At 48.0% G+C, this 12239-nt stretch overlaps 1 protein-coding gene and 1 non-coding gene across 3 annotated transcripts; both read right to left on the bottom strand.

Moving 5' to 3' along the window:
- Positions 1-170: 170 nt before the first annotated feature.
- On the bottom strand, positions 171-9255 carry Fdps (farnesyl diphosphate synthase). Of its 2 annotated transcripts, none has more exons than XM_034500772.2 (10): positions 9091-9255; positions 7900-8062; positions 6299-6439; positions 2476-2556; positions 2229-2351; positions 1867-1955; positions 1709-1781; positions 1039-1116; positions 822-956; positions 171-425 (listed from the first exon to the last, which is right to left on the bottom strand). In XM_034500772.2, the coding sequence occupies exons 2-10, from the start codon at positions 8038-8040 to the stop codon at positions 225-227; spliced, it is 1062 nt and encodes a 353-aa protein (XP_034356663.1). In that variant the 5' UTR covers positions 8041-8062; positions 9091-9255; the 3' UTR covers positions 171-224. The 2 variants fall into 2 exon arrangements, with proteins under 2 accessions (XP_034356663.1, XP_034356662.1); XM_034500771.2 differs by lacking the exon at positions 9091-9255 and adding an exon at positions 8154-8347.
- Positions 4890-4996, bottom strand: LOC117707927 (U6 spliceosomal RNA). Its single transcript, XR_004606672.1, has one exon. It is a non-coding gene; the product is annotated as a U6 spliceosomal RNA (small nuclear RNA).
- Positions 9256-12239: the final 2984 nt, after the last annotated feature.

A 12239-nucleotide genomic window follows, 5' to 3' on the forward strand; every position in this document is an offset into this window, starting at 1 on the left:
CCCTCAACCACCACGCAACACTTGACGTTGTGCCTATGTCACCCATCTAGAAGGCAGCAGCTTTGGGTCTCAAGAAATGCCTTTGCCAACCTGGATTACAAGTTGCCCTCTCCCACCTCTCCATTCTGGATAAAGGTGAACTCCTCTGACACAAGCATAAAACCACAGGATGTTGAACAATAATTTATTGAGATCCCTTCCTCCCAGCCTCTTCAATTCCAAGGTCACTTTCTCCGCTTGTAGATCTTGTTTGCTAGTTCCAAGAAGATGGATGGGGGCAGGGGCGCAGAGCACTGCTCGATGAGACTCTTGAGGCGGTTGTAACTGTCTTCCTCGTACTTGAAGAACACAGTCTGCAGATCCAGCGCCTCATACAGTGCTTTCACCCGCGCCACTTTTTCTGGATCTTTCTGACCATAATTCTCCTGGAAGCAGGAAAACAGGTTTACTTGGCTGGGTCCAAAGGTCCTCACAACTCATTCACATATTCCAGAATATTGGCAAAACTCTCCTCTCTGGGGATCCAAGATATCAAGCACTGCCTTCCCCACCCCAAAGTTCAGGTATTGACTCAGGATTCTATTTCCTCTACGGCTTCTCAGCCTCCACACTGCTCAGAGTTATTGGGCAGCATGTGTTGTCTGTCACTGTTCAAAATCTTCCTGATTCTGCCTGCTAGCCACCTTCAGCACACACACCAATTGCAGAGTTGAGTTGCCAAATATCTCCTGGACAGCAAAATCACCTTGCTCTCCTAACCACTCCTCCTCCATCACCCTCTTAGCAAAGGGACATGCCACCCCCAGGCCCCACTTGAGCACCTCTAAGATCTGGCGCTGTTGAGGAGTGGCTCGTAGCAGACACTGAACCACTAGCCAGCTGCATTTGTTGTCCTGAATGTCAGTGCCGACCTTTCCAGTCACACTGGGGTCTCCAAAGAGATCGAGGTAGTCATCCTAGGCAGCAGGCAGAAAGGAGAGATGAGAAGGCCTCCAGGCAGGAGCAAGAGGAAACTCTGCTGCTGGAGGAGCTTCCTACCTGGACCTGAAAGAATTCGCCCATCTCCATCAGGATCTTCCGGGCATTGGCATGTTCCTTCTCCCCATCGATGCCTGCCTGTAGGGAGACAGGTGAGGCAGCATGAGCACAGGCACCTTGCCCTTCCTGATGCTTCCCATGGGCTTTGCTTAACAGTCCAACCTCCAGCCCCTTCCTGGAAGGCCTAGGGACCGAACCCATTCCGAAGGCATCACATCATCTTCCCCTGGGAGCTGCAGCCATTACAGTTTTGCTTTCTATTTATTTATTTATTTATTTATCATTTTTCGAGACAGGGTTTCTCTATGTAGCCCTGGCTGTCCTGGAACTCACTCTGTAGACCAGGCTGGCCTCAAACTCAGAAATCTGCCTGCCTCTGCCTCCCAAGTGCTGGGATTAAAGGCCTGCGCCACCACTGGCCAGCTCAATTCCAACTTCTCACAAAATGAAAAGAAAATCTGAAGAGGCAGGTTAGGGCTGACCGTAAACCACCTCCACACCTAGTCTCTTGCCTCAGCCTCAATTTTCCTCTGCTCCCCCAACTCAGATGTACATCCACAGGCCTCAACTCTGTTCACTTTCCAGTATAAGAGGGATGGGTGGCTTGCTTGAGGTCGTATCCTCTTGTCCCAACATCCCCAAGAGAAAACAGGAGGTGCCGCTGACTCACCATGTACATGGCAGCAGCGATGGGCAGGTAGAAAGAGTAGAATGATGTCTTGTACTTGACAATAGATTTGTACCTGAGTCAGGGGAGAAGATACATCCATAAGGGCATGGCCCATCTTGAATCTGTCACTGTCTACACATGGTTGCCAGTGGCCTCACCTCTTTTCAGTGTATCTACCAAGATCCACGTGGCCCTGGGGTGCCGTGATGAGGTCTAGAGTCTGCCCAATCTCAGTCTGATAGGAACTCTAGGGAGGAAGACAACACATGGTCTCTAAGCCAGGCTTTCTCTAGGATCAGGAAATGCTGGCATCCTGGGCCTTGTATACTAAGTAGCTGACAACTTGGCAGGCAGGAGGGGAGAGAACATCTCCACGTTCACAATCACACGACAGCCTTCTTCAATGCCTCTGCTTGCCATCGCACTCTTCTGAGCCAACCCTAGCAGAGCAGAAGAGCACACGCAGCAGAGGCTAGAGCTATGGTGGACAGCTGTGGGACCCCAGCCCAACGCAATGTACCTGCAGAAAGAGCTCCAGCAGGTTCAGGTAGTAGGGTTGCTCCCTGCAGTAGAACTTCAGCAGGCGGTAGATGGAGGCTTCCAGAAGCAGAGCATCATTGATGGCATCCAAGCCTATGCCTGGCTGTTAGGAACAGCATGAAATAAGTTACTGCTGGCCAGATTCAAACCATCACAGCAGACACCCCAACCACCTCCCCATGGTCTGCCCACCACACCCACTGCTACTTGCCTGTCTGCCTTCTTACCTTCTGATACCAGCAGATCTGCCCCCGGCGAGTGAGGGAAGAGTCCATGATGTCGTCTGACACGAGGAAGAAAGCCTGGAGCTAGGAGAAGGAGCCCAGTCAGACCACAGGGCTCTGGAAGACCCTCTCTCAGTGACAGTTGCTGCTCTGGCCACTGCCATGCACTGGGTACAAGGCTGGTTGTGGGGACCCTGACAAGTTACTGAACCTCCTCTCAGATTTCATGTATGCACCCTTTTCCTCAGGCTAATGGACTAAAATACCCCTCTGCTACCTCTAATCGGCTCTAAGACTCTCTGATAGCAGTGAGAGTATGAAACACTGTCATGTAGCTCACTCTTGCCCAAAACATCAATGAATTTTTATTCCAGTGACTCGTTCAAGGTCAACTTGACACAAGCTATAGTCATTTGGCAAGAGAAAGCCTCAACTGAAAAACTGCCCTCAGCAGATTGGCCTACAGGCAAAACTGGGAGGCATTTTCATGGTGGGTGCTGTCGTCCCTGGGCAGGTATCTGGGGTGTGTAAGGGAGCAGGCTGAACAAGCTATGGGAACAAACCAGCCATCAGCATCATGCATGGCGTGTGCATTAACTGCCACCCTGACTTCTCTCAGTGATGGACTATGAGGGTCACACTTCCAGGAGCACCATGCCAAGCACCACCTTGGCTATCAATGGCTTTTTCCTGTAGATGGAGCCAAGGATGTACACTTCTGCCATTACCTCTACTTCCTAGGTGCTGAGGTCACAGCCGTCTGCTGCCATGCCTGGTTCTGTGCATGGATGGGCGCTAAACCCAAGGACTTCATGCTACCAGCTGAGCCACTTTGCCTGCCAGTAAGTGCTCTTTAATTTCCGCAAAGGGCTCACTTGGTGGCTCCTCTAGACAGCCCAGAGCCTGGCCCAGACCTCAGAGTGGTGCCTCCCCAGGAACATCCCCCGACAATGCCCATGACACTTTTGGGTTTTGTTTCCTTGAGACAGAGCCTCACTATGAAGGCCAGACTGGCCTCAACCTCAAGGTCATCGGCCCACCTCCTGAACACCTCACTCTTCCAGGCAGGCTCCACATTTGCTACACAGTAGCTGCTGTAACTGAATGGCTTGGCTGTGTTAAAAGTGCTGAGAGAGGAACCCGGGCTTTACATATATATGGTAGGGAAGACTTTTGACCCCACAACAAAGTTATGTACGTTTTCTTTTTTATTTAACAAACTATTATTATTGTGTGCAGGGGCATGTACATGCCACAGCACACAAGTAGAGGTCAGAGGACAACTTCTAGGAGTTGTTTTTCTCTTTCCATCTTTCCACGGGTTCTGGGATGGAACTTACTTTGCTGGGCTTATTTGGTGAGTACCTTTACCCATTAGAATCCCATGACTGGCTCTTCACTAATGGGTGAGGGAGATGTGAGTGAGGTCAGAGGGTGGCTTTCAGGAGTCAGTTCACTTCTTACATGGGCTATAGGGATCAAACTCAGGGCTCCAGAACTTTTACTGACTTACCCTGCCATCACTACAATTCTCAACAGAAGTCTATCATGACATCATTCAAATACCACAAACTGGTCTATTTAATAGACCAATAATTTAGTAAGTCAGTATGAGTCAGGCGTGATGGCACACACCTATAATCCCTGCACTTGGAAGGCTGAAGTGAGGTGATCTTGAGTATTTATGAGCCATACACAGTGAGACTCTGTCTCAAAAAAACAAAACCCAGCCAGGCACTAGTAGTGCTCACCTCTAATCCCAGCACTCAGGAGAAGAGGGGTCTGAGTTTGAAGCCAGCCTGGTCTACAGAGCAAGTTCCAGGCCAGCCAGTGCTATGCAAAGAAACCGTATCTTGAAAAAACAAAATTCAAAACCAAAGGGCAGAGATGTAGTTAAGGGATAAGAACGTGCTTATTATAATAGACAAGGCCCTGGGCTGCATCAGCTTGAAAACCCCTCACCCACCCAGAGGGGGAAAAAACATCACAGATACTCAAGCTGGGACAGAAACAAATCAGAGCCATAGGTGGGCTACCATAGGTATCCTACCCTAGGGGGGCAGCTTTTACTTGGCTCTGGAAAGTCATTTCAGTAAGTAAACATGTCAAAGATCTGAGTTGTTTGTTATGTGTGTACATGTTTGTATGTGTGTATTGTATGTGCATGCATGTTACAGGTTTGTAAAAATGTGTACACGTGTTGTGCATGCATGTTTCACATATGCATGTGCTCTGTGTACATGTGTTACAAATGCATTCATGTGGAGGTCAAAGTTCAACATGAGATGTCTTCCTCATTTTGGGGGAGGGTTCTCCGAGATGTCTATCTCATTTTTTAAATTTTATATAACATATTTTTGGTAGCAGTCTTTATGTATTTTTTCGCACACTTGATAGAAATAAAAAGCTAGAAAGAAAAAAAAAGAGAATGAATGTTTCATGAATTTGTCATCCTTGCAAAGGGGCCGTGCTAATCTTCTCTGCACTGTTCCAATTTCAGTACATGTGCTACCAAACTGAGCACTGTTTATTTTATACACGTTGATGTTGGTCTGCTCGTCAGTCTGTGAATCATGTGCACGCCTGGTACCTACAAAGGCCAGAAGAGGGTGTCAGATCCCAGAAGTCTGAAGTTATAGATGGACGTGAGGTATCATATGAATACTCACCATTGAACCGAGGTCCTCTGGAAGAGCAGCCAGTGCTCTTAACCACTGACCCAGCTCTCCAGCCCTTTCACCTTACTCTTTGAGACAGGGTCTATCACTGAAACTGTGCCAGACTGGCTAACAAGCTCCAGGGATCTGCATCTTTCTACCCACCCCAGGGAGGGTATCACAGACGCACACAGCTGTTATATGGATAGTAAGAGACTGAACACAAGTGTTTCTGCTTGCCCAGCAGGCACTGCACTGACAGCCAATGCTTGAGTCTTGTGTGCGTGTGTCTGTGTTACATGTGCTTACATGGTGTCTGGACTGGGCACATACATGGATCAGCTGTCCTGCATACTCTCCACCTCTCCACCTCGTTTTTTGGAGACAAACCTTTCACTGAGCCCGAAACTGACTTACTGGCTAAAGCAGCTTGCCAGCGATCTCTGGGGAATGTGTCTGTCTCTATGCTGGGTGTTATGTATTACAGATATGTACCACCTTCACACAGGTGTGTGGTTGTGTGCATTTAGTGTGGGCATGAGCACAGGGGAGTAGAAGCCAAAGGAAGATGCCAGGTGTCCTGCCCATCACATCAATGTGTTCCTTTTAACATGGGTCTCTCACTGAGCCAGGCAGCCCAACCAGCCTCTGGCCTCCACCTACCACGCAGATTCTGTGTTCAGCCATAGCTGGATTTTCATATAGTTCTGGCACCCAAACTCGGCTCTTCTGCTTGCAGAGCCAGTGCTCGCACCAGACAAGCCATCTCACCAGCCTTTAAAACCATTTTCTTTTCTTTTCTTCTCAAGTTTAGGAAATTTAAGGTTTCTGTTATTTGACACAAGGGTTTCTTGGTAGCCCTGGCTGTCCTAGAACTTACTCTGTAGATCAGGCTAGTCTAGAACTCAGAGATCCACTTGCCTCTGCTCCTAGTGATGACAGCAAAGGCCGCGTGCCACCATCACTGGTGAAATTTAAGGTTAGCATTTCTGAAAATTCTCTGTGTCCATCTGTCAGTCCCTGAAGTGATTCACGCTGCCTAAATGTGACTATAGCACACAAGAGACACAAACACCAGCACAAGCAAGAAACAAGCCCATTCTCCTCCTCAAGGAGCCCCACTGCGGGAGCCCCACTGCGGGGACCTCTGCTCCCCTGGACGTTCTTACCAGTTCCACACACCAGCCCACAGTCAGGGCCCGCTGGAGACTCTCAGCATCCTGTTTCCTCGGCTCCACCAGCTCCTGGAAGGCCTGTACCACGGTCAAACCCCGGTTGTACTTGCCTCCTACCACATTGTACTCCAGGACCTGAGACAGGATGAGAGGACATCAGGGTCTACATAGCAGGGACCCAAAGAGATTTTCCCTTCCCTTCTCTGAACCCTAACTCCCCCTTGGAGAGCCCCTGGATCACCCCCCTCTTCATGCCTTCTCCAAAGTCCTATGGCATATGGCACCTAAGCACCTGCTACATAATGTACACCCAATTATTCCCTTAAGCCAAGAACTTGGACCACCTATATACAAGCCTGTATAGAAGACAAGAGCCCTGGTGTGGAGTGATGGCTAACTCCAATAATCTCAATACTCAGAAGGCGGAGGCAAGCAGACTGCATGAGTCTGAGGCTGTCCTCAGATACATAATGAGTTCCGGCCAGCCTTGGCTACAGAAAACAAACCAAAAAACAAGGTTTCTCCAAAGTTAGCCAAAGAAAGGTACTGAAGGGACAGCAAGGTTCAGGGATATTTCTGACCCCTCCAATGTCCTCCTCCTGGGGCCTTCTCACTGTGCCTTCTGCCAGACAGCAGTGCAAACTACCTAAAGAGATAGCTCTTCAATACCTACACAGTATAGACAAAGAAAACTTGCCCCCTTGTTTTTAACTCAGAGATGAGACAACATTTATAAAAAAGAATTCTCCAAGCTACGGAGACGGCTCAGCAGTGAAGAGCATTGACTGCCCCTCCAGAGGACCTGGGTTCAGTTCCCAGCACCCACATGGCAGCTCACAACTGTCCTCAGACATACATGCAGGCAAAATGTCAATGCACAAAAACTAAAAATAAACAAAAATATATGTCTTTAAAAGAAAATAATTCCTAATCTAGACATGATGGCACTGTAACTGATACAGCCCACAGTAGGCTGAGGCAGGGGGGTTGTGTGTCTGAGACCATGTGGGCTTAAAAAAAAAAACAAAAACAAACAAACAAACAAAAAAACCTCTGTCTTAAGAAAAATAAACACAAGCTGGGCAGTGATGGCACACGCCTTTAATCCCAGCACTTGGGAGGCAGAGGCAGGTGGATTTCTGAGTTCGAGGCTGGCCTGGTCTACAGAGTGAGTTTCAGGATTAGCCAGGGCTACACAGAGAAACCCTGTCTCGAACCCCCACCCCCCCAAAAAAAAAAAAAGAAAAAAAAACCCAAACAAACCACACAAGAGACTGGAGGGAAATGGGTAAATCAGGTGGAACAACAACAACCCCCTTCCTAGAACAGGCTTTCTAACAATACAGTAACTTCCCTCAGGCCTCAGTGCCAACAGCCTCCTGGTATCTACTACGATTCTATCTTATAGTTTCAGGGCATTCAATCAAACTTCACTAGGTCCAGGTCTCTACTCTCAAGCGAAGCTGTTTGGATGGTCAAAAGTCAGGAAGCCAGACATCATCAGAGAGGTGGTCCAGAGACTCTGGTAAAAACCTTTACTTCCTTCCGCGCTTATCAAAATCCTCTACTGGCTTCTTCAATCCTGAATCCCTCACCTCCTTGAGCCGGGTAATAGCATCCCCTGTCTCTGGGTGTCCCAGCTCATCCTCAGTCAGCACCTTGACGATTTGGGAGAAGTGCTGGATGAAATTCTGCTTTTCTTGGTTATAAACATCCAAATTCTGGTTCCCATTCATTCTGACAGAGGAGCTAAATGCTCTGAGGGAAAAAAATACACACACACACACACAAATGAGAGGGTGGCTCCGGTGCTTCCCTCCCCGAAGCCCCGCACCCCAACCACACTCACCGAGGCTCCTCTGTCCACACTTGGCACCACCAGCGGGCACTGTGCCAGGCCCCCCGGACTGGACACCCATATGCCAGGGAGGGTCGTTGTAGGTAACCAAGCCACCTCTCCCGGGGTGCCCAGCAGGGGGCTGACAGCAGGAAGACCCCCAGAGATCTCAGCCAGCGGGACAGGGGCATCCCGGGTGGGCATGGGGGTGGGGGACACCAAGCACTCCCTGCAGGAGCAAGCACCGGAAGCAGATGCTTGGTAGCAGTTACCTAAGGTACCCCCTAAGCCAAGTTTTTTACCTCCTGCATTAGAACGCCCCACCCTGTTTCTAAATTCAAGAATTACAGAAAGAAAACACAGGAAATGAAAAGTATATCGGAGTGACGGAGATCCAACAGATCTTCATTTAAACCGAAAATGGCTAAAACTGAACGCTTTCTACTTCCAAGGCTGCGTTCACTACAATTCGGAACGGTGAATTATGGGATGGAAGATCCTTAAGTCACACTATTAATGGAGACACCAAACTGAGACTCAGTGGGTATTAAATAGCTGAGCCAAAACTAGAACCGAGGGATCCGCGTGTAGGGGAAGGAAGGGGAGGTTTGGGCTCTTAGATACACCCAGAAAGGGGACTGGAACCGAAGGTGCTGTGGGCTTGTCGTCTGTCTGTACAGGCACTGGTGCTAATGGCAGCGGCCCTCCGAGCAACAGGTGGGCGTGGGAGGGCTCACAAGAGTAAACTCGCGGCCTGGCGTAAGGAGGACTTGAGGAACACACCAGCGCATAGTTTAGAAATTCACGATCGGACAAGCAAACGGCTCGGTCTAGCCCACCAACCCCAAGACCCGTAACTCCGACACAGGCTGGTCCTTTGGTGCCTCGGAGCTTCACCCGACCTGAGGAAGAAGTAGACCTCAGCTCCAGCCCCAACAATAACTCTCACCTCTTCTTCCACGCGGATTCTCCCGGGGTCCAAGATGTTTGCGGCTTACACCTAAAAGTGGAGCGTGCATCCGCTCAGCACTCTGGGAGTTGTAGTTCCCAGTCTCCAGGCTCAGTAAGCAGAACCTAAATATAATACTATGACTCCCGGCATGCTGAGGACCAGGCCGCAAGAAACTCAGACTTGTACCTCAGGGTAGGCGTAGCCGAATTCACTGATTGGCTGAATGACCTCGTGTGAGCATGGGCCTTGTGACGATCGGCCAATGAAAGAGTGGCGCGCGGGCCATCAGCCCACTGAGCGGTGGGCGGAGTCAGTACACCCAGATCAAAGGTCTGGAAATTTAGTTCTCCAGTTCCTAGCTGTAACTCTTCCAGTGCTTCTGGTTGACAGTGTTACTAAGATCCCAGAATAACCAGCCTTGCAGCTTCCTAGTTCCAACTCTGGCAAATCACTTCTTACATCTTTGATTCTAGCTAGGTGAGGTCGCTCATTTTTCCAGCTCTTAGAAGGGCAACAAGATCACAAGTACAAAGCCAGTGTAGGTCTTATAATGAGTTTTAAGCTACTCTGAAGACTATGGAGAAAACAAAAACGTTCAGGTACTTTGCCACTATTGAAATAAAAAGGTAAAAATTCAAAGCAGAAGTTAGAACTTTAAGCTTCACAGTTTGCTAGCCCACCATGTTGACTCCTTTATACTCCCCCTCCCCCCCCCCTTCTCATCGCAATCAGGAAAGAGACCTGAAGCTACAAACCAGCTAAGACATTAATGGATTTGTCCTCGCAGTATTAGAAATAAGTTCGTGGTCCCAAAGAAAGAGACCATTACCACTCCCGACTAAAAAGCTGAAGGGTCTAGGCAAGGTAAACTTTACTCTTTTATTTTGTTTCGAGACAAGGTTTCTCTGAGTCGCCTTAGCTGTCCTAGAATTCTCACTGTAGATCTGGCTGGCCTTCAGCTCACAGAGTTCCACCTGACTCTGCTTACCAAGTGGTGGATTTAAAGGCGTGAGCTGTCACCAGCCGGCCAGGTAGGTTTTTATTGTAAATATGAGACGTAGAAATGAGGGAAAGAACAGCCAGAGGCATCTGGAAGAGTCCAGAGCAAAAAGAAAGTAATGGATTGAACATGGCCCACAGCTGGGGTTAGGCCATGCATGAGAGGAGGTGGGAGGGAGGGGATGGGAAGGAGGACCAAGACAACATAGCTGAGGTAGGGTGATAAGAATGTGACGTGCAGGAAAGGGAAACTCATGAGCTAGAGACATTTAGGGTAATGGAAGTAATATATGTGATATACTGGGGGAGCCTGGAGGCGGCATATTCTTTTTTTCCCTTCTGCCTATGTGAGGGAAGTGGCTCCTTTGGTAAAAGGGAACGGGCTTCACAGGTTCCTGAAGAATGCTAGTTTTGGTCAGAATGTGAGGAAATGGAGTTTCCTTTTGACAGTAACAACAGAAGAAACATATAGAAGCCAGGGTAACAAGTAAGAGTTATGAAACAAACTCATGGTAATAGCCAATTAACTATCAATGCCAAGTCTGTGCAAGAAGAGAAGAGTTATCAACCACTGGATTTCCAAATGCAAACGAATAAATTGAGATTGTTATCTCATACTGAGGGACTAGGAGGTGGACTCCCTGACAGACATATACAGGTAGAGCTCTGAGTGTGAATAAAGATGGTGGACTTCCAAGATGGCTGGCTTCTTCCTCACACTCCTGACCAGAGGCAAAAGGCTCTCAGGTTATAACAAAGGCTTTGTGAGTATTTCCTTCTGCAAGCATGGCCACTGTTAATGGATAATTTAAGGCCAGTTCAGGACATATTTACACAACAGGTGTGAGCCAATCAGTTATCTGATTGTTTTCAAATTAAACTCAAAGACTTTAAAACCCTAGCCCCTTAGGGGAAGCTGACTTGCTTCCTGAATCCCCGCTTTGCTTTGTGAAGAGTCTGTCTCTGTCTCTGTCTCTGTCTCTGTCTCTCTCTGTCTCTGTCTCTCTCTCTCTCTCTCTCTCTCTCTCTCTCTCTCTCTCTCTCTCTCTGTGTATGTGTGTGTGTGTGTGTGTGTTTCCTCACCTCTAATAAAAACCTTTCTGAGGCTGTGGATTCTGTCTGCTCCCCTATTTGCTGTGTCTGAGACTTCCCCAGCTCTTACCTGCTACAATCCATATTTTTTCTGCCTTTTAATTCTTTAGCTGGCAAAGAAAATGAACCCAACAAAGGCCTCTAGACCGTAACATTTTGAGGATTTGTCGGGCATTTATTCTGAAGAGTATTGATACATTGTGGTGAGTGTAAACCAGGCCAAAGCCTGAAAGGATAGGATGATGTAATCATTGAACAGCTAGCACCTGCCAAACACACACACACTAGATCTTAGATACATAAATATGTATTTAATTTCACAGATTAAAGGCTAAAATCATACAAAAACAATCTCACAAGGAAACATATGGCTAAGACTTTATTACTGTGGGCTAGAGAGATGGCTCAGTGATTAAGAATGCTTCCAGATATCCCAGAGCACCAGAATTTGGTTCCTAGTGCCCAGCACCAGGCTAATCCCAATCACCTGTAACTTTCAGCCCCTCCAGGACATACAAACACATGTCAGAGACATGCAAATAAAAGTAAAATACATTTTATTTTTCTATAATATCACTTTTATTTTATGGGTTGCCCCTTTTTATGGTTGCAACTAAGGAGCAGCTCGTGGGAGGGAGGCTGATTCTGACTGAGTCTGAAGGGCTACAGTATGTCATGACAGGTAAGAAGAGAAGGGCTGTACAGACGAGAGGAAGGAGGAAAAAGGAGACCTGTAAGAACAGCTCTGGGAAGATCAAGAGGTCAAATGCCCTGATACCAACCTGGAATGCCTGAGACCTTGTTTCAAACAAACATAAAAACAGGGCTAGTGATGCACACGTGCGCACACACATATACACACACACATACACACACATATACATACATACACACACATACACACATACACACACATATACACACATACACACACATATACACATACACACACATACACACCAACACCATCATCACCACCACCACCATCAACAACAGCAAATGGAAGCAGGGATATCGGGGTGAGGGGCAGGGCAGCTCAAGCAAAACAGACACCA

This window comes from Arvicanthis niloticus, chromosome 4 (assembly GCF_011762505.2).
Source record: "Arvicanthis niloticus isolate mArvNil1 chromosome 4, mArvNil1.pat.X, whole genome shotgun sequence".
Classification (NCBI taxonomy): Eukaryota; Metazoa; Chordata; class Mammalia; order Rodentia; family Muridae; genus Arvicanthis; species Arvicanthis niloticus.